The following is a 23,770-nucleotide window of genomic DNA, read 5'->3' on the forward strand; positions in this document are numbered from 1 at the left end:
AGATCACTTCTTCTTACTGATTGGGTAAGAGAATGACCCTTAAGTTGATTTGGGTTCAGCCAAGCCAGAACTAAAAGTTTGCCTTTTTGAGAAGAGGACTTAAAAGAATGTAGAAATTAATCTAAATGCAATCTTATTCTATAATGCAAGCAAAAGAAACTAATCCTAATCCTATCTCAATTAGGCAGATATTGATCTAACCCAACTAAGAGCAACATAATTAAATGATAGGAATTTAAATATGTTTGGCTTTTAATTAATATCAAGCTAACGAAGTAGTTCAATTAACTAGCATTTGTGAATACTAAAACACATCCTATTGAGGTCTCTTAGTTTAAATAATAAACCAAAAAAACTCAGGAAGTAGTTCACAAAAAATGATATTAATTTTCAAATCAATAAATCCAATAATTAAACAATAATATGCAGAAATAGTTCACAACACATCACTATTTAATAAATTAGTTTTATAAGATAGATTTCTGAGTAAATAGTTACTCAGAAATCAAAATTTAATCCATAAGAGCAGAGATAAATAATAACAACATCGAGACAAATTACCCATATCGACAAAAGCGCACAAACATGAATAAAAGGACACATTCTTGTTATCATAAAATGAAACTAGTATTTGAAATAGTAGTATTAGAAATACCAATTTATTGAATCCATTTCTCTGACCTTGGTATCTAACAGTCCTTTACATTACTTGAACTTCTGCTTTCAAAACTAGAGCTACAATAGTGCAAACTCTGTCCATCATACATAATTCAAGATGCAAAAGAAAAATCCTCAATAATCCCCAGATCTGATATTTTATCTCCCCCTTCCTACAAGTTTAAGTTCCTATTATAGAATTTCTTTTAGAAGTCCAGAATTGCAGAGGAGAGCAGCCCTGATTACATTCTGCAATTTGCTATTTATAATATTTCCAAAGGTATTTTTGAGAAGAAAGTTTGTTGAAGAATAAATCTGCCCAATCAATTTTTATTTGCTCAAAATTCCAATCTTTAATTGCTGGAGCATTCTCATTGATTGAGATCTTTTTCTCCATATCTCTTCTACTATTTTCCTGCAAAAAGAAATCAAAATAAATTAAGATGCAACAATAAAATCAAGATGTCATTTCTGGCATTAAAACAAATCCAATCAAATGCAATTAATTAATTGAAAAGGAAATATGAGCTTTCTATTGATGCATATGATGATTTTAATTGGCCAAGGATATTATTGATGAATGAATCTGCACTTAGAAGAGGCTTGGGCAAATGAAAATGAAGAAAATAAAACTCAGAAAATTGATTTTGTTTAAAAATTCGGAGCTTGATCTTCTACCTGATTTTAGACCCAATAAATAACCAAATTTGTTAGTAAAACCTCCTCATAAATGTTCTCCTTGACTTTATCTTTCCAATGAGCCGTCTTGGGCCTCATTTGGCCAAGTAAAACTCAATCTATGAGCCTCCAAAGTTGATGAGTCAAATCTAGCATAATTCTAGAAATTTTGTTGCTGGGCTAAAAAAAACTAGAATTTTTAATTAAATTCTAATCCTAAATTAGATTTTAATTATCTAATAATTAATTTTAATCTAACTATAAAACAAATTAATTATTTATAAACTAATTAAATAATTAATATTAATCTAATTAATAATTAATTTTAATTAATATATATATATATATATATATATATATATATATATATATATATATATATAGATATAGATATATTAATTTATTATTTATATTAAAATTAATTTACATTTTACAACATAAGTTAATGTAATTACATAAGCTATTTTCAAATCAATTCAGAACAACGAATGTGAGAATGGCTTTAAAATGAAAGTCATGGTCTGACTTCATATCGCATCGCATGAAACCTTGGATCGGGGTTTGTAAAACTTGTTTCGTTGTGAATCCTGCGAAATGCGATTTGCGACGGACGTGATTGTGTTATAATTTTTTATTATTATTCTATTTGTGGTTCAAGTTTAATAAGGTTTGGTTAAGTTTAAAATGAAATTAAGTGGGGTCTATTTGTAGTTAGATTTCCTGTTATAAACAACAGGCATTTTTGGTAATTGATAATTTTAAAAATGAACTACAATTTGGCTTTAGTTATTTAGTAAGATCGTTAGAGAAAAATTAAAAAATTAATAAAGATTCAAATAAAGATTAATATTTACAATAAATGCACTAGCCCAAAATAGTTTCCTCAGAGGGAGTAGGAATGGAAGTTCGTTGTCGAAGATGAGAGCACGGCTTCACTCTGTCTAGGGTTTCTGTAAACCCTGCTACGACAGTCTCCTCCTGACAGAGGTCAGCCTTGACAGACTTGGGTTGATCTGAGGCCTCACATTTCCTGCAAGCGATCGTAGGAATAATGAATCCCCCTCAGGGGGAGGGTGATGCGCCTCCCCCAAAGGACAACGGCAAAAAGCAACCAGTTGAAGCTAACGACAATGAAGAGAAGCAGAATGAGGACAATATGGACAATAATGGGCATCAGGACAAAGATCAAGCTCAGAAGGATCAGCCCAAAGTGAGCTCATCCACATGCAAGCCAGTCACCACTCAAAGGCCAAAAGTGGAATTTCCAAGCCATTAAATCAACGCCAGAATACAGTTCATGCGGGATCATGCGTTAATAGGCAAGTTCATTGGACTTTGGCCGACTGAGAAAGCACTGAGAGGCTGGATAAACTCCAAATGGAATCCAAAGGGTCACATTACTCTGCAACTAGGGCCAAAAGGTTTCTTCACGGCCATATTTAACTTCTTGGAGGATCGTAACAGGGTTCTGGATGGAGGTCCATACTTCTTCAACGTCGCGGGCCTATATCTCAGAGGGTGGGTTGAACGTTTCAATCCTGACAAGGAAGATCTCAGTTGGGCTCCTGTTTGGATAAGGCTTTACTCGCTTCCATGGGAATATTGGGAGGAAGACTCCTTGCAAGAAATTGGAAATGCCCTGGGCGAATTCATCAAAGTTGCAGAGGAAACAAAACTGTGCAGATACACATCATACGCCCGAATCTGTGTCTACATGGACCTCAAGCAAGCCCTACCAGATGCGGTAATTCTATTCCATGATGATATTGAATGGGTTCAGCTGATAGATTATGAGCATGTACCGTTTAGATGTAGGAAATGTCATGATCTGGGCCATCTCTTCAGGGACTGTCCTCTAAACAGAAAACCCCCATCCCAAATGGACTCAGACAAACCTGCTCCTGATGGGTTTACTAAAGTGGTTAATCGTAGAAGAAACCATAAGAAATCGGCAGCCAATACCAGGACCCTTCTAGCTAGTTCTTCAAAACCTTCAACTAGCAATAGCTTTGCTGCTCTGGCAAGTAATGATGATCATGAGCTCGAAAACCCACCTCCGAATGAGAAGGAAATCACTAAAGAAAAACAAAAAGAGGCCTTACCACTACCAGAGGAGAGCCAGATTAGCAAATCGATCCCTCATACCCAAATCAAAATCCCAGCCTGGAATTTTCAAGGAATGGAAGTTGATAATCCAGCACCCAACTCAAAGACAGTGGAAGAAGCAACTGAAGACTTCCAAGAATCCCAATTCATGGAGGAAGATCCTGAGAATATCGACATTGGTGAACTGGATATCTTAGGACTAGAGCAGGTCTGCAAAACAAAAAATTTTGATAAAATACCAGATCGGCAAGTAGACAACCTGGTGGAGGTTCTCACACGAGCACAAAAGAATCACTCTCTTGGGGTACAGAGTGGTAGTTCGTGGGATGGGAAGTTTATTACCAAAGACAACAAAAAGCGAGGGAGGAAAACTACTCTCCAAAGAACTATCAGAATAGGAGAAGTGTCAGTAGAGTCAGGCAGATATGCTAAGCTGACTAAGTACTTCAACATCAACCCCAACTCTTCTCAATGAAGCTGATCTCTTGGAACATTAGAGGGCTCAATAGCCCAAGGAAAGGCAGACTTTTAAAAAATATGCTCATGCAGGAAAAACCTCATATCCTTTTCTTGCAAGAAACAAAATGCAACTCGATTGTACTGGAAAAAATGGCAGCGAAAGCTTGGCCAGGTGGGATGGTAACAGCTGTAGATGCTCAAGGGGCGTCGGGCAGCCTTGCAATTCTTTGGGATGCGCGAGTTATCCAGCTTAACAATATACATGCAAACAAGAACTTCATCCAAGCAATATTTCACATAAATGGCACTAACATCCATGGTCATATGACTAATGTGTATTTCCCTCAGGAAACTATGCACAAATTTGAAATCCTGGACACCCTATCGAAGCTCAACTCAAATAGGCTGCACCCCCTATGGATTTCTGGAGGCGACTTCAACATGATTGCAAGACTGGAAGAAAAGAAAGGAGGAAGAAACAGAGGTAACAGAGACGGGAACATTCTAAAAGACTTCATACAGAATAATTGGATGATAGATATTCCCTCAAACAATGGATTGTTTACATGGAATAACAAAAGAGAAGGATTGCAACAGATAGCTTCGCGCCTTGACAGATTCCTATTATCAGATAACGCAATTCTCTTGGGTGGAGAATTTGTAGCTTCTATACTGCCGATATCGGGTTCTGATCACTGGCCAATAGAACTACAGTGGAACCGCCCCGGTCACTTTCGTTTTTAAGCCTTCTGGATGTCTCATCCGGACTTCAACAAATTAGTCAGTTCAACATGGAGCAACTTTACTCCTCTAATGGCTCTAAGATGTCTCAGTTCCAGCAGAAGCTCAAGCATCTCAAAGGCGAAATCAAACACTGGAATCACACCTCTTTTGGTAACATTTTTCAAGCTCAGAATGCCCTAAATAAGGAAATGAATAATTTGCAGCAGAAGATCATAATCGAAGGACGATATGAGGACCTGACAAAACAGGAACAAATGCTTGAAGCACAAATCTTAGCAAGAGCAAAACAGGAGGAAACTTTGTGGCGACAGAAATCAAGAGTAAAGTGGTTGAAGGACGGAGAAAAAAATACAAAGTTATTTCACAGAACCACAGTGCAGCGCAGAATGAACAACAACATATCCCACATTAAAAATGAGCAGGGAGCAAGGATTGAGACTCACGAAGGTATTGAAAGTGAATTTCTCAGATATTTCAAACAAGCTCACCAAGAGCCTAATATAGATAGAATGCCTGCTATTGACAGAGTCCTTAGGAACATTCCCAAACTAATCACAGAGGAGCATAATCAACTCCTTCTCCGGCCCACAGACCTTCAGGAAGTTGAGAATGTTGTGCAACAATTGAAAGTGGGTAAAGCGTCGGGTCTGGATGGATTCACCTCCAACTTTTTTCATAACTTTTGGGACCTGATCAAACTGGAGGTCTGGCAAGTAGTGGAGGAATCGCGTACTTTAAGATGGATGTACCCAGGGCTGAATGCTACCTTCATTGCTTTGATTCCCAAGGAAGAGGAGTCCAGTACACCGGATAAGTATAGACCCATTGCTCTATGCAACATTATCTATAAAATTGCCTCAAAAATTATAGCCTCCAGATTGAAATTATTTCTTCCTCTCATCATATCGCCAGAGCAATCTAGCTATGTAGAAGGCTGACAAATTACGGATGGTATTATTCTAACTCATGAAATAATCCATTCTCTGAAGCAATCCAAGAAACCATGTATGCTGCTTAAAATTAATTTATCCAAGGCTTTTGATAGCTTAAGTTGGGTTTACATTCAGAAAATTTTAAATGCCTTTGGCTTTGCTCCTCCTTGGATCAGGTGGGTTATGAGTTTGTTATCCTCTTCTTTCTTTTCAGTGCTCATTAACGGCATACCATCGCCCACCTTTCGTCCTCTAGCGGTATCAGGCAGGGAGATCCCCTCTCTCCCTTCCTCTTTGTCATTATGGTAGAGGGGTTGGGACGGAGCATCAAATCAGCCCTGCATTCTCAGCTACTCAAAGGTTTATCCTTTCTCAACTCCCCCACATACTCTCATCAGCAATTTGTAGACGATAACATGCTCTTTGGCCATCCTTCTGTTTAGGAAGCTCACCAACTCAAAGCTCTCCTGTCGGACTTCTCCGAAGCCTCTAGAGCTAATGTTAATAAAATCAAGTCTCAAATTTTTTTCTTCAACACTCCTGTAATCACCCAAAATGCCATAGCTCATATTCTTGGATTCACCATTGCCTCTCTTCCTTCCAAATATCTGGGAGCGCCCCTAATTGCCTCGGCTCTTAAGCATTCCTCCTGGAAAATCCTTTTAGAAAAGCTAGAGGCTCGTCTTTTCCTTTGGACTCACAGGGCTCTTAACATGGCCAACAGACTAGTTCTTATTAAAGCTGTTCTTCACTCCATGCCTCTCTATCTTTTTCAATCTTAGCCGCTCCAAAATGGGTGCTCAAAGAAATAAAGAAGCTCCAACGCAACTTCTTATGGGGCAACTCTGGTCCCAACCGTAAATGGGCTCTTGTTAAATGGGATAAAGTCTGTCTTTTGAACAAGGCTGGAGGCATTGGCCTAAGGGATCCGTTGCACATCAATGAGGTCATGGGAGCCAAAATTTGGTGGAGATGGCTCTCAAACCCCAACACACCCTGGGCTTCATTATGGACAGCCAAATATGCAAGCAACAGCCCAATCAAAGAAAGAATTTGAATGTCAGAAGTAGGTATGGGCTCAGTGATATGGAATTCAGCCAAGCAACACAGGAACCTAATACAACAGCATAGCTTCTGGGAAATCAAGAATGGCAACACAGCTAGGTTCTGGGAGGACTCCTGGCAGCAGCTCCCGAAGATCAAGGACATCCTCTCTCACCTTCACTTACCAGAGCAGGATTTTCACAAGCTAGACAAGGTCAGTCAATTCTGGAATCCTTCCTCCACACAGGTTACAGACATTGGATTGAGGCAAATCAGATTCTTAGGCATAGTACTAAACAGGCTCAGACCTCTCTCTCCTCAGAATTACAAAAAAGGAAAATACTCTCTTCAGGAGGAATGGACATTCTAAGGTGGGGATATGAAGAAAAGGGCACTTTTACCACAAAGGAAGCATACAATATAATCATCAAGGAACGCATAATCAAAGATGTTCTATGGAGTAAAATCTGGGATCCCTCCAATTGGCCGAAGGTATCCACCTTTCTTTGGCTCCTATGTCAAAATAAAATACTCACTTGGGATAACCTCAGGAAAAGGAATTTTTATGGCCCTTCCATATGCCTCAACTGCAAGCAAGCAGAGGAATCAACCTTACATCTTATGCAGACTTGTCAAATTGGGCGCAAGCTGTGGGAAAAAGTTAGCTTTCGTTGCCAAAAAGAAGGCAGAATTCATGGGGACATCAAAGCTACTGTTCACAATTGGATTCAAGTGCCATATCAAAGAAAACTCCTAAATACTCTTTGGAAGCTCATTCCTGGTCTCCTGATGTGGAACATCTGGAAGGAAAGGAATCGCAGGGTATTCAAGGACCAATCCATGTCTACAGAGAAGCTCTGGACTATGCTATGCCAAAATATTAAAGAATCCCTCTCCATCAAGTCTTGGTCCCAGGAAGACTTTCCATCGTTGCCGCAAGAACAATCCATTTGGGCTAACTGGAATATACATTTGAATCAAGAGCCTACCTCCAAAGGTAATCCATCTCTGTGTGATCGAATGCCGACAAAATGGATCCCACTGCCCAACAATATGATACTGCTCAACTTCGATGAAGCCTCAAAAGGCAATCCAGGAAAATCAGGATTCAGAGGAGTCTTTAGAGATCATCAAGGAACTCCTTTACTGCTTTTTCTTGGCTCAAAAGGCTGGGATACCAACAACTCAGCGGAACTGGAAGGCTTATGGCAAGGTCTCACCCTAGCACATGACAGAGGATTTTTCCCACTCATCATAGAAGGGGATTCGCAGATTATTATAAATATGGTTACAAAAATCATGCAAGGCACTCCCTCACACAAGGTTAGCAACAACTGGAGAATGGCTCAAAGGCTTGAGCTAATTGACAAATGGCTTTCTCAACACAGGGCTATTTCATTCAAGCACACTAGTCGAGAAGGAAACAAACTGGCAGACTTTCTTGCTAATATAGGAGTGGAATGTGGGTTGGAACTTCTTGTAGGACCGATCTTTAGTATTGCCTCAGAGGACCAACTCTAAACTTACCACACCATAGTGAAGAATGACATGAACCAGGAAGCAGATACACACCCGGATGCGGGTGCTCCCGAGGCACATTCATTGCAGGCTCATGTTACGCTGGCTGCTGGATACGCACCTGGTGATCTGGCACGGCATTCATTACCCTCCCGCAGTTGATATGAATTTATTTTGGTACCAGCAACTTGTCAAGCATTTGGCATTGAATGCGCTCCCTGTTCGAGATTTGGTGCATGTTGTTTTATTCATGGCTCTGTCTCTGGCTTTGGTTGTCATTCTCATCGGGTCTCTCTTCATCCGCCTGTCTTTATTCCTGCATCCCTGTGTTGCTCTGGTAGCTTGGTGGCTTCTATGGTGTTTGTTCCTTACCTAGCTTGCCCACCCTCGTCCCTGTTTTGTCTGGTCCTATTTATTTCTTTCCTCAAGTCTCTCTGTTTTCCTAAAGATGGTGCGACGCTGTGGTTGTTCTCGCCGTGGAGGCACTAGTGGTAATCATGGTCACTCTCAGCCTGCTCCCCAGAATATCATTCCTCTGGCTTCGGCTTCCCCGTCCTTTGATCATGGCAAGCCCTTCCTACATAATTCATTCCAAACCACCCGTTTTAAATTTCACAGTCGGCTCAATAAACCAATTCTCTCAGCTAGCATTACAGTGATTTTAGCTGAGGAAGAAGACAGGCCCAGCAACTCAGTCCATACCTCACCTTCGTAGTCTAAGGATGACAGTGGGCTCCAGGGACATGTGGTAGGAACTGTGTTTAATTATGATGATTTGCAGGTTGTGGGGAACGTTCCTGAGGTCCCTATGCCTCTAGAAGATAATGCTCAGAACAATTTGAACGCGGTCGAGTCGGCGCACCCATCTGATGGCAATCTGAATTTGGTAGCTCCTCCAGGTGGCTGCGACACAGGTGCTGGGGACAATGTCGATGACATGTGGATGGGCTCTCCTTGCTGGGTGGAGAAGGATGCTCGTGACCCTCTGCAACATGCATGACACCCCCGGTACCGCGCCTACTGATTGCAGCTCCTCTTCTGGTTTTTATATCCTATGTGTTATGTTACTCTGGATTTTTTCAAACATGTTTTTATCTTGGCTAGGTATAGTTATCAGCCATTTTGGTCTTATGCCCTGTATCAGGTCTTGGCTCGGCAAGTCTATCAAGCCCTTGTTTTTGTTAAGTTTTGCATATGGTTATCAGGGCAACACAGATATTATCATGGTCATAGTTCGCATCTTCTCTGTAATGTTGTTTACCACTTTGGTCAACATTTTTGTATGTATGGACTCTGGGAATTATGTATTGGGTCATCTCAATCTCGGAATTGGGTCACAGGGTTATCTGGTTTTCCAGTTATCTGGTCTTATGGTCTCTGGGTCAAGGTTGTTGGATGGCTTTAGCCTCCTCTGAGGTCTTAACCTCTCTATAAATATTTTCTCTTTATTAATAGATTTAGCCTTTACATAGAAATTTTTTTTTTTACAATAAATGCATTTTTTTAACCTTGGAGACACAATTGATTAAGCTTCAAATGAGTGTCATTTACAAACTAGTTGATCAAATGAGGTAAAACAAGTATTAATGGAAAGCTTATAAAAAACTGATTTCAACAAAGCAATCAAAACAAGAATCTAAAAAAAAATGAAAAATTAAGAAAATCGTAAGATAATAAAAGTCATAAAAGGCGTTTAGCCAAAAACTTTGTAGAAAGTGCCCCATTATTTGAAGTAAACAAGTCAATAATGGTGGGGTTGTGTTTTATCACAACAATGGCGACACACGGGAGAAGAACTAGTTATCTCTGTTTGATATGAATGAGATTTTCCTAAAATTAAAGAAAAAATAATTAAAGAAGAGAATTATTTTTAGAATGTTTGACTAGGTTCATTAATCTGAATAGAAATAAAAATCATCTAACTCTAATTTTCCTAAAATTCCTCATAAATTAAAATATTTCATAACTCTATATCAGTCCTTAATTAGTTGTAAAGATAAAGCAGGGTTCACTTTACAGCTTAGCTTTTAAAATATACTCATTTGTCACAGGTAGAGCCACTACTGCCAGCAAACATCTATAGTCTTGACAGGGTTACCTTTTAATTATCAACAATTCAGAATCTCATGTATTTAAGAATTATTTACCTAGAGATAAATCCATTTATATATGTTTATTTTCTTTGTATTTGTTTTTATTTTTTAGTTCTTAAAATTCATTGTCTTGGTTTGTTAGCCAGATAGTTAACAATGCCATTCACTGATTATAATTGGATTGAACAAGCTAGCTCTTGATGAGACCCCTTGTCTTACAATTGTTTGCAATCATAAGCCATTACTTTGGTTTGTTTAGCAGTGTTGGTAATGTCAGCTTCTTTTTCCCCTATGATCATGGTAAGCAGGCTCATGATGAGACCTCTTATATTTTAAGTTTAAATATATTTTTGGATTACACTCTAGAAAAAAAAGACCTTCTGGACAGGGAGAATTATTGATTCCTTAAGAGTTAAGAATGAAAATTTCAGAGTTACAGGTGCTTCGCTATAAAGTGTCTTTACTTGAGTTAAAAATAACTTTTCTTGACTGATAATAAAGTTTTGAAAATCTTAATAAAATATTGTAATCTCAAAATAATTACAATTTGATGAAAAAAGAAATTTCTCAGATTTTATGATACTTTGTCAACTTCTCTTGTTTTGTAATCTCTTCCCTAAGTATGTCTACCTTTATAATAAGAAAAACAAACTTTATTAAGAGTTTTAAGAAAAAACCAATAGTAGACTATTAACATTCTTTTTCTGCGTATGATGACCATTGTTAGGTAACAAAAAGGCCTTTCGTATAAATTATGGCAGAGTCACCAAAACCAGAACTGAAAAATAAAATGAAAATAATTCATAGTCTGAATTGATAAAAGAAATAAAAAAACAAAAATAAAAATGAAAAATGTAAGAGCAGAAAGCAAAATCCAAGTTGTTGTTGTTGTTGTTTTTCTTAAATAAACTCCAATAAGAATGTTTATACCAATGTCTCGACAAAATGAAGTAAAAGAAAAAATCATGTAACCATTCCTGCTTATGTTGAGAGTCAGATAAATTTTGCCTTGCAAGGTTATAAACATTTTAGGCTTCAGATGATAAAAATTCAACCGCAATGAAAATTTCTATTTGTTGTCGATCATTTTGTTTCAAAGCAGAATAGTTTCTAAGAAAATAAATATTTAATGAAACAAACTAAAGTTTCAGAAACTTCCTAGTGTAGCTGTTTCGACGAAGATTATCACTGCTTCTTGAAAGCAAACCAGGAAAAGAGTATAGGACTTCAAAATATGATCTGGTGGAGGATTGAAAGCTTTGATGAAGAGCTGCAAAACAGATATATATATCAACATAATCTAAAAACAAAACTAAAACTAAAATAACGAAATGGAAATTAATGAAAGTGCATACATGAATCTTATTATTGGATAATTGCATTTGATCTTACCTGAGAGGTATCAGTTTCTCCAATGCTAACCGACTTCTTCTTTTAGTTAACATTAAAAACATGAAGAAGTCAAAGTAGCGAAAATCTTATAACCCAAAATCATTATTTATTTTATTTAAACTAAAGCGAGCAGTAAAATATAAAAAAGGGAATGCTTTGTATTCAAGGGAACCGAAATTAAAATAAATGCATCAGAAATGAGAATGAGAATATGCAGTGATGAATGTTTTCAAAATATTATAAGTTTCATATAAGCTCCGTGATTTTTATAAATTGTCCAGAATTAAGACCAAATCCAAGATAATGAAATTTAAATGTGAAGATAGAGAGGTTTTGAATTTCATATTAATTATGGAATTATATATTTAAAACTGAAATATATGAGAAATCGGAATGATTTAAACATGCTACAAATTTGTTATCAATTGCTTCAATACCATAGTGGTTACCCAAGATTGCTTTAAAATATTATATATAACACAATGCCTTATCAGATGATTCGCGTTACATGTTTCTTCACCATGCTTAAAGTTTAATTTGCAAAATTTCACCTTTGTTGATATGACATATATCGATTAAATGTTAATGGCATAGAGACATGCATTGGAGTCTATCGCATTGGAAAATCTTAAGATAAGGTTTCATTTTAATTTTGCGATGCGATATATTTGTTGCAATGGCAAATTTGCGATATGAGAACATGCGATGAGAATATATGCGATGAGATGGAGTGATCACAATATTGAAGAATTGTTATATCGAGGATCAGGGAATAGTCACATCGTGCTTTGTACTTCGCACATCGCACATCGTACATTGCACATCGCACATCACAGATTCAGAATTGTGATATGAGCATATATAATAATAATAAAAATGCGATGAAGCAATTGCGATATTAGCATATTGGAATATTGGAAAATAGTCATGTTGGAAATGCCAATATGATTCTTGTGATAGCGAGAATGTGATGGATGACATGGCTCTTAGGTGGGACCACTTTGGATCTCAAAAGAAATCAGTGATCGAAAAACTTAAGTACAGGATGTAATATTTTTGATACGCCGATATGCGATGAAGAATGGACCCGATAAATTTATTATGAGAATTTTAATATCATATCGGCTCCGAGACATCGGTACTTTTAAACTTATGACCCTACCATTATCGCAATTGAATGGACGTGATATTTTTTATGAACTTGATTTAAATTTCATATCGGGTCTAGAATTGTGTGAACATCACAATATTGGTAAAGTCATTTTATCGGAGAATGAGTGAAAAGGAACATCGGAGATGTATGGACTTTGTAGTATTGGTGATATGAAATGTTCCAATATGAATCTTTTGATACTGTTTTAAATCTCTATTGGGTTTTCCAATGAATGAAAGAAAAGTTAAGGAATGCTCAAATTCTAATGAACAACAAACAAAATTTCTCTTTAATTTGAAATGGGTTGGCTACTTACTTCAAGTTTCGAAAACAAATGAAAGCCTGTAAATGCAACAGAATAAGAATCAGAAATAAACTAAGGAAAAGAGAAACTAAATGAAAATGAACTTGTAAATGCATACCTGGAAGGAAATTGTCTGTAAATTTTACCTCATGAATCTTCAAATTCTTCCTTGGATTTATCAAAATTATGACTTTGTTCAAAATCATCTCATTATTTATTCTAAATTAGAGTGGGCAATCAAGCTAAAGGAAATCAATTATTCATGTTCAGAAAATTTGAAATTCATAGAATTCACTAGAAACGTAAATGAGAATATGCTCTCCTTTGAATTGCAACAACAATTTATTACCTCTGCTCATTCCGAATTAACTTGAGAAAAATTTGTATTGTTATAGTGACTATTCAATAATGCCTTTAGTAAATAAATATGATGCGTATTGCAACATCAGATCATAAACTAAAGATCAGAATAAGATAAAGCCACTCATTATGAAAGAATATAATTACAGATTCAAATGTGTGCACATAGTAGCATGGACACCCTTAAGGTCATTTTAACCAATTTCGAGGAAAATAACCTAAACTTCATGTGATTATAGCGAAAAGTTAGACTAATTAATAATAACCAAATTGGTATTAAGATTTTGAGCTCAAATAGTTATATTTTTCACAAGATAATGATGTCAAGAAGCTTTGTATCATCGAAACCTTCGATATATAAATTTCAAAAGAAAATCTTAGAAGGAAATCTCAAAATGAAGAAAATTGGCTTTGAGGTGATCGGTGCCAAGTGCAAACTCAATTAAATTTAGTCAAGGCATTATTCAAAATAGGCAGAGATATAGTCATGAATAGAGGTATTGTTGCAATAGATTTTGATTTAAAAATGGGAAGCAAGAATAAAAAAGTTTCCGATGAGAAGAAAATGTTTGACTGAACGTGTATGAGAATTGCTGGTTGCTTTGCTTTATTTTTTTATCTGCAGAACTATTAAGAATAAATTAACTACACAAAACAAACAAACTAAATTAATTCTACTGTTATTCTAACCATATACATGAAAATGACTAGGTATAGTCATATTTCTAGTGTAACTGTTCTCTCATTTTAATTCCTTCATATATATATAGTTCAAATGTTAGTAATAAAAATACAAGTCTAATTCAACTAAGAATTTAAATAAATCGGTAAGTAGAATTCACAGTTATTGTTAACTTAATTAAAATCTCGTTCTCTTGAAATTTCCTTTCCAATTGAATACCAATTGAATCATAGAAATCTGGATGGATTTCTATTAATGATTGGAAAGGTTTGAAAAGAGAAGATAACATGCTAGATTGTGGAGTTGAGCTTTTAGATCCAAAGGCCTGAAAAAAATTGTTAGTGTTATTTGCAAATGTTAAACTATTAACAATCTTCCTTGAAGGAAAACTTTCCAAATAGTTTTCAAATAGGCCAATGAAAAATGGATGGAAATCTATTAAATAAAATGGAAAATTATTAATTGGATTAGATTGTTGGTCAGGTTGTGAAAATGCACTCTCTTGTTGACACTGTCTTTGAGAAGAAAGACGCAATTGATAAGAGATGAACATCGATTGAAATTGAAATATTAATAGCTTTTGATGTTCATGGTTATAATATGAAACTTCAATTTCCCAATAGGGAAATGCATCAATTGAGTGTTCAATAGTAAAGTGCTCAATATGCCAGCATAAAGTGTCAAAAGTTTGAAAAATAAAATCAGAAAATAAATCTAAATTTAAAGAAAATAAGTAAAAAAAGAAAAAATGAAATGAAATCAGTATTGGTACAACTAATGTTACAACACAATTGGGATTGTTTTGAAATAATTTGTTTCACAAGGATTGGCCAGAATAATGGAATTTGAATAATTGTCAATTCCAAATTGTGAATTAGAAAGAGAATTATGATTATGAGTAAGAATGAGAGCTTGATCATGATATGAATAATAAATTGGAATGTTTTCTCGAATGCTAAAATCATGAAGATAATTTGCTGCTCTAGAATGAGGGTTGGTTGGAATAATTTCTAAATTTAAACGTTCCTCAGTCTCAGATGTTATTTGAATTTTCTCATGTGGATTCACTTAAGAAGAATAGAAATCAACATCCTCAATGTCAGAGTAATTATCATAAATGACTTCACAATATTCTCTAGAATTCCCTTCGATCTTGTCCAATATATCAAAACAAGGTGGAATGAAAATTTCATGTTCATTAATGGAAAAAGAATGATCAATAATTGTTTCTCTATCTTGATAAAACCTTATTGGTAATTTATTTAGATCAACCTCTTTATTTTATGAAATATTATTACTAACAAGATGGGGAAAATTACCATCAGTAAAAATATCAGGATAAAGGGAAAAATGTGAATCTGAAACAATGCATTTAAAAATGTCTTTGTTGAGAACTCTTGTGCATTATGCTCATTATAAATTTCAGATTGTAGATCATTCTTTGTCTACTCGTACTTTCTTAAAGAATTGTGCTTTGCTTCTCTGAATTTAGCATTTGTTCATCATGAAAAAATTCAAAAATTTGTACAACAGTTTGCATGTTATTATTTACTTTGATTGATGCTTGTACTTGATGATTTGTGATCTGATTTTCTGAATTTAATGCTGAGTAATTTTCAGATTTCAAGGCAACTCTTTCTTCAAAAAATTTGTTGTTGTCTTCTTGCATTTGGATAGAAACATTTTTCAAGCTTTGTGAGGCCAGATTGTCATAATTTATTGGCACATCCTTATTGGAATTATCATTTATGTTGGAAGGGGATGGAACAAAGCTTGAACTAATTTCATATGGATTGGGAATGGGAGGAAGAGAACAAATATGTTCAAACCAATCTAGTGATTCTTCTTCCAGAGGTTTATCTTTGACTTTAAATTTTAAACAATTCAAACGAAATCGAATATTAAAATCTCTAACAGACTCATTTTCAAACCTTCATAGATATTCAATTTCATCACATACCTATTCATAATCATAGCCGTCAAATTTACAAATGAAAATTGTAACAAATTGATCCCAGCTGTGAATTGAGGCAACTGGAAGAGTTCTACACCAGTTTCTGGCTTTTGTCATGAATTTGAGAGTAAAAATTCTGCATAAAATGCTTTCATCAATTCCTTGAAAATCAAAATTAGAAACATTTTGAATAAATTGAAAGACATGATAAAAAGCAGAAGAATTTCTCTTACCATTAAACTTTACCTGACACAAGAGTCTTACCACTTTGGGTGGAGTATTGGAAGATGCACGTCCATAGATACAGCTCCAAACTGGAAGTTTGGGAGGAACCATTATGATTAAACCAAATACCAAAATTCAAAAAACTCCAATAGACAACAAGCTTCAGGCCCTCCTTTTAGTGCCAAAAATGTTGAGGGCCAAAAATGTCTGCTTCAACATTGGGGGATAACCACCCGGTCCGGACCTTAAAGCAGTTCCTTTTCCATTTGTAGTAGTGGCTCTGACTGGTTTAACTAGGTCTAATTACATTTTCCCTATCGCTATTGGTTTACGATGTATCTTTAACTACCTATAGACATAGATATCACATCAATTCTTCTTGCTGATTGGGCAAGAGAATGACCCTTAAGCTGATTTGGTTCAGTCAAGCCACAACTAAAATTTTTCCACTTTGAGAAGAGGACTTAAAAGAATATAAAACTTAATATAAATGCAAACTTATTTTATAATGCAAGCAAAAGAAAATAATTCTAATCCTATCTCAAATAGGCAAATATAGATCCAACCCAACTAAGAGCAAGATAATTAAATGATAGGGATTTAAATATGTCTAGCCTTTAATTAATATCAAGTTAACGAAGTAGTTCAATTAACTGACATTTGTGAATAATGAAACACATCCTATTGAGACCTCTTAACTGAAATAATAAACCAACAACACTTAGGAAGTAGTTCACAAAAAATGATATTGATTGTCAAATCAGTAAATCCAATAATCAAAGAATAATATGCGGAAATAGTTCAAAACACATCATTATTTAATAAATCATTTTTACCAGACAGATTTCTGAGTAAATAGTTACTCAGAAATCAAAATTTAATCCATAAGAGCAGAGATAAATAATAACAACATTGAGACAAATTACCCATATCGACAAAAGTGCACAAACATGAATAAAATGACACATTCCTGTTATCATAAAATGAAACTAGTATTTGAAACAGTAGTATTAGAAATACCAATTTATTGAATCCATTTCTCTGACCCTGGTCTCCAACAATCCTTTACATTGCTTGAACTTCTGCTTTCAAAACTAGAGCTACAATAATGCAAACTCTGCCCATCATACATAATTCAAGATGCAAAAGAAAAATCCTCAATAATCCCAGATCTGAGATTTTCTCTCCTCCCTCCTACAACTCTAAATTCCTATTACATAAGTGCTTTTAGAAGTCTAAAATTACAGAGGAGAGCAACCCTGATTACATTCTGCAATCTTCTATTTGTAATATTTCCAAAGGTATTTTTGAGAAGAAAGTTTGTTGAAGAATAAATCTGCTAATCAATTTTTATTTGCTCAAAATTTCACTCTTTAATTGTTGTAAGCATTCTCATTGATTAATATCTTTTTCTCCATATATTTTCTACTATTTTCCTGCAAAAGAAAATCAAAATGAATTAAGACGCAACAATAAATTCAAGATGCCATTTCTGGCATTAAAACAAATCCAATCAAATGCAATTAATTAATTGAAGAAGAAATCGGAGCTTTCTATTGATGCATATTGTTAGCTACCTATACCAATAGGTTTCATATTTCATGATTGGCTATGAAAAGGTCCAAATATGCTCTGCTTTGATGATTCAAAGATCACATATTTCCAAGAGCATCCAATCTGTGCTTATAGCTTGGTATGGACTCGAATTTTGATGAATGGTCCAACAGTCTAATTTGGATCATGTCATGTTTTAAATTTTCAGTTGTAGAATAGAGAAAGGAGTCTGTCCAAATTGTTTAATCTTGGCAGACAAGTAGTTTAGGTAGAGAAAAAAGGCTCCCAACAGCTTAATCTGGGACCTTGAAAGAAATAAGGGTAGAAGTAGATAGAAAAACAAAAGAAAAGCCAAAGAAAAGAAAAGGCAAGTAAGGGTCTGCAAGTCCAAGTGCACCCTCCAAGAAGAAACAAAAAATGCTAGGCAAATAGATGGGTAGGCAGTTGGGGTTGCAGAAGGGCCATTTCTTATCAGTTGCATGTGTGCTAACTTTGTTTACCAAAGCAAAATCAATGAATTGAGAAGGTGTCATTCTTCATCAAGTTGCAGCAAGCAGGAAGCATGTCTAACCTCCCTTCCTCCCCTCTCCATTTCATTACTAACACTCCCTCATCGGCTGAGATTCATGGAAGAGATTATGGTTCATGGTGGTTCTTAATCTTTTTAGAAGCCACATTTCTTGTCTAAACTCTTTTCATTTTGATCTACTCCCTAAACTAAGTAAGTTTCAAATAAACTTAGTGATTTCCCCCCTCATTCACATCTTCCCCCCATATTAACTCTAACTTTACTATGTAAATCCCCTATATTACCTCTCCCCTACTAGTATTAACACCATGGTGTATAAACCCCAAATTTTGTATAAATATCCCTCCCCTTGGCATTATAGCCATATGTTTTCTAAAAAGGGATCAAAACGACATCTGGTCACTTTGATGAACCTATACCTCATCTCTCTCCCTTGTTTGAAGTCATTCCACCCATTGAGCCTTCATTTGTAAAGAAAAAACCTTGTAAAAGCCCCTCCTACCCATAACTCCTTTGAAATTATGAAAAAAACCAAAAAACCCACTTTTGCCGCTTAACCAAAGTTGGCGCACACATTTGATTTTTCGAAATATATTGAAAAACATTGAAAAATACCATATCTAAACCTTTCCCGCTGAGCACGTGTCCCAAAAGAAATATTTGTTTATTCCTCCGCTTGCGTCTGTATCCACCGATCACATCGCCCTCCCGTCCACCGTCGGATCGGACCCGTGGGATCCGACGGCCCTCATTCATATCGGAGCGGCCCCCACGACAGACGATTAGCGCCCGAGAAAATGACGAAGGGATACGTCATGGCGTAGCCACGCGTCACCCTCTCGGGTCTCTCGGAGCGACCTTTGACAAAACCAGGGCCGTATCGTTAGCGCTCCGAGAAACCGTGACCGCTATGGCACTTAACCGTAACCGCTATGGCGCTTACCGCCCGGTTTACTGGTCCCACGTCAGACCCACGTCATCACCACCTTGCCATCGCATCAGTACTCTTGTCCGCCCCTGTGCCAACGTGTCTGCCACTGCATCATCCCCGTGGACCAATAGTAGCTCACCACCTCACCCAATGATGTCATGCTGACGTCATCCGAGCTTGACCCCACCCTATGACGTCATGCTGACGTCATCCGAGAAAAAGCGCCAAATTGCCAAAAGGTCCATATTTTGGCCCAAAATCACGTTTTACATACTTTATCGCTCATTCGTTATTGTTTCCGCTGCATGGTCTGTTACGTCCAAAACTGCGCCACCCCATTGGAATCGACCTGGAGACCTCCAGAGCACCAATTCTGCCCACATTTACGACCACTGCTCGCTGTTTACCAGGTATTTCTCATCATTTATCCTCCATACGCATGAATTGTCTGTAAATTACTCAGAAGGCTCAAAGGACACTAAAACTCATCATTTTACCAGCAAATTCCCTCTGCAAAGCCTCTATTCCCAACTGCAAGCTCGAAAACCACCAGCTGAGCCTTGATTTCTCGAGTTCTTATCAAAAACTGTAAACTGCTCGCGCAATCATGAGACAGTTGGTCAATCCATTAAAAACCTACCACAGAAGACAAAGTGAGACCAGACATTGGTCTTATCCGTAGTTCAAACAGTATTTCAAGTGCTGTGTACCCACTTCACCCTCTGGTCCCTGAAATTCACACTTTCATTACAAGTAATCACCTCTGTGTTGTTCTGCCTATTTCAACCAGTTCACCTGCAAGACAGAAGCTCAATAGACCATGGAAACTCCAATTGCACTGAACATCAAGCCTCTCAATTCCCCTCATAGGGAGTTAGAATGGAAAGCTCTGGGAGATATGGACGATCAAATGTTGGATTGGTTTCCATTAGGCTCCAAATACAATATTCAGTTGCTAAATGAATTGAAAGCCCAACACCTTAGTGGAGCTGATATCCTAGGGATTTGGGACTCAAACTTGCCCATCTACAACCTCCCCTAGGTAAATCCTATGCCAGAGTTGATCCACAGATGCCAGGAGTGCTATGATCCATGCCAAAGAGCTGTCCTCAGCCCTACAGGCTCAATTCTGTTCCATATCACCCCGGAGAGCATAAATGAGATGCTGTATTTCCACACTGCAAAACCATTGACCCCTCTCTACATGCAGAACTTGATAAAGAAGGGGAATAAGTTGTCAAATGACCAGATCATCAAAATCAACCAGTTGTTTGTACAACCAGGCTCTGGAGCCATCAGAACTCCTCCTATTGGATATGCCTACTTAAATGAATTGGGCAGAATGCTAGTGGATTTGATCAGCTATGTCCTAGGGTTCAAGGGAATGGAGGATGTGGATGAAATTATAATGGCAATGCTGTCTATATTCTCTCTTGGAAAGCCTCCAGCTGTACATTATGACTATGCCACCTATATTGCAGATAGGATCCATGACCAGCTGATGAATCTGCAAAGGGAAAGACTGTTCAGATATACTTCCTACATTTACCATCTATTCTTGTTTAATCAACCAGGCAGCTTCTTCATTCCCCTGAAACAAGTTAATGCCCAGGGGAATCCAAGGTCAGTTGTGTTTTGGACCTCTGTTTTTCATTGCACCTCTGTATCACCATACACATACTGTGAGTTCATAGACTTATTCATACATCCAGCTATGACATTATTGTATGGTGTTCCTCCTCCAAGGTTAACTGATGACATGAGGAGAATTCTCCATCTAAACAAAACCTACAGCATTGGTAATTGGTACTTTTACCAAGACCACACAGTCATCAGAGTATATGGCTGTGAGTTGAAGCCTTTTAGGCTGCCAAGGTATGTCCCCATGAGGCTTTTTGCCCTCGAATACTTCAGGCAATTTGGGAATGCCGACTACCTCCACTTCCAAAGTAAGAACAAGAAGGCACAGTTGAAGGTAAGGAGCCAGCTGGGCCCTTTCCTATATAACAAAAAAGAGGAGGGATGGAAAGAGGCAAACAGTATCCTAGAGGCCCTCAAACTGCAAACTAGCTTTGAGTGGATACCCTATGACCCCAATCATTTTGTTTCCCTCAGGAGGATAAGATACAAATTGGGTACCTATTCACATGTGAGGCAGCCTGAGATTGAGCAGTATGCCAATGCATTGAGCTGGGAAGAGGGCACCCTAGAAGAGGAAATCACTAGTGAAGAGCTGCTAGAAAGAGAGGCTAGAAATATTCAAAAAGAAGCTGACTTAGAAACTTGTGGACAGGTCCTCCTCTTATATAAAAGACAACTTGGAGCAGCTGCCTCATCATCAACAACACATCAGCAAGCTGCCATGAATACTCCACAGACAGCCAACAAAGGCAAAGAAAAGCAGGTGGAACAACCACCTCCCATGACTGAAGAGCAAATGGAAACCCTAGTGCAACAACAAGAAGAAATGGAGCAGCAGGGAGAAGGGCAGCAGCAAGAAGAACAGCAACAACAGGAAGAACAAAGGCAGGAATAGCCTGTCCAGCAAGAGCAGACAGTGGAAGCCCCTAAATCCACTGAACAAACTGTGCCTCCAAGGCAAGAAACTTCAGCTGAGGCATCAATCCTCCAAACTCCACAAAAGGAGGATACAAGCAGGAAAAGGGACAGAGAGACTCCCCTTACAACATCAGCATCTCATGGGGAGAAAAGACAGAGAATCAATCCCTTCTCAGAGGAAGAAATGCCAATAGGACAGTCTTTTGGTACGATCCCACCCAGCAGGGAAGCATCAGCAAGTTCCTTTCAACAGGAACAGGATAGAGCAATGGGAGGAGAAGTAAGTTCCTCAAATCAGCAAAGAGAAGGTGGACCTAGCATTAAACAGCAGTTCATCGACATTAAGAGGAGAAATGAGCCCATCAAGATACAGCTGTATAACCATCTGTTAAACATGGCTCCCACCAATCAACAAAGACTCATGTCTGCATATGATGTGCAGGAAGGCAAAATGATCATGAGTCATTTTATGCCAACAACAGTGCAGCCCCAATCTGCCTCTGACTACTTGAGGACTAACCTGGAAGTCCTTGCCAAGGATATCCACCCTATGGAAAAGATAGAACTGCATAAACAAACGGGTGAGATGGTCTATGCTTCCTTGGCAGACCAAACGTTGGATAACTACAGGCTACAGAATAGCCTTAGCAATACAGCCTCTCAGTTAGAGTTGGAGAGAGCATCATCCCAGGCAAAAGATAACAGAATAAGGTCCTTAGAGGACATCATCATAGAGATGGGGCATGATCCCAAAGATATCAAGGGCATACAAGAGATATTAAAATTGAGGGATGCAGACATGGCAGCCTTGAGGAGAAAGATCAAACTCCCAGCCACAATTCACCCTCAAACAGATGATGTTGCCCAGCAAAGACATGATCAACAGGCCACAACCTTGTTGATATCTCTGTATAAGCAGCTAATCCAAACTCAGGAAAAGCTGGGAGAATCGGACGCTGCAAAAACAGCACTACAGGCAGCCTTGAAACAAAGAGAAGAAGGGCAAACCTCTTAGCCTCCTCCTCAAATCATAAACCTTGAGGAAGCTGCCCCAACTACTGTTCCTCCCCCCCAACAGACTGATCAGGCTGCACCACCTACTTCAGCACCTCCACCAACAGAGAAGGCCCCTAGCTTGGACATGCAAAAGCTAAAAAATGAGATTCAAGCCCTGGAAGCTCAAATGGCAGAGCTAAATGAGACCAGGGATAAATTGGCCAAGGTGAATGACAGATATGATAAATCCAAGCAAGCGGTGGCAGAGAAGGGCAGGGAGGTGAAAGCCCTCAAAGACAGGATAAAAGAGCTAGAAAATGAGCTCAAAATAGATAAAGTTATAGCTGGGCTTAAGGCAATGATATGGGCCAACATTGGCCAATCTATCACTGACCAATGGCAGTATATAGAGACAATCCATGAGAAGCTAGAGTTCATCCCAAAAGCACAAGCTGAAATTCACAAGTCAAGTGCTGCTCTAGGCAACATGCCTGAAGTTGCCACCAGGATGATCAATGTGCTGAATAATAGAACAAGTACTCAGCTGGCAAACATGGGAATTCCCAATAGAACTGAGACCATTCAGCTGATCAAAAGGGTTCTCACATTGAGAAATTTGGTGCAGACATTGGAAAGAAGAACCCAGGACATGCAGACCGAGGTAAAAAGATTCATGGATAAATTCCTGGTGCTGCAAAACAGAGGACTCCCTAGCTTACTGAACAGCGCAGGGAGACTGCTCATTCATGAGCAGTATGCCAAAAGAGTGAATGCATTTGCCACAAACGAAATTCATGAGAAGCCCAGCAGCTCAGAGGAAACAGGGCCAGCTACAGGACAGACTATCTACAACAAGGTAGAAAGTCTATTTTTTATAATGAATGAGATAAATCACCTGTT

At 37.5% G+C, this 23,770-nt stretch overlaps 1 protein-coding gene across 1 annotated transcript; it reads left to right on the top strand.

The window, feature by feature from the left end:
- The first annotated feature begins 4,050 nt into the window (after nt 1-4,050).
- Nucleotides 4,051-4,644, top strand: LOC149157642 (uncharacterized). The gene has a single exon (XM_089433750.1). It carries the CDS (start codon nt 4,051-4,053, stop codon nt 4,642-4,644), a length of 594 nt encoding a protein of 197 aa, XP_089289876.1.
- Nucleotides 4,645-23,770: the final 19,126 nt, after the last annotated feature.

This window comes from Pinus tabuliformis, chromosome 5_2 (assembly GCF_031772625.1).
Source record: "Pinus tabuliformis cultivar Carrire ecotype Pingquan chromosome 5_2, CPIR1, whole genome shotgun sequence".
In the NCBI taxonomy this organism is placed as follows: Eukaryota; Viridiplantae; Streptophyta; class Pinopsida; order Pinales; family Pinaceae; genus Pinus; species Pinus tabuliformis.

What these genes read in the sequence shown, in the direction of transcription:
- LOC149157642 (XM_089433750.1), top strand. Translation starts at nt 4,051, where the DNA reads ATGGCAGCGAAAGCTTGGCCAGGTGGGATGGTAACAGCTGTAGATGCT.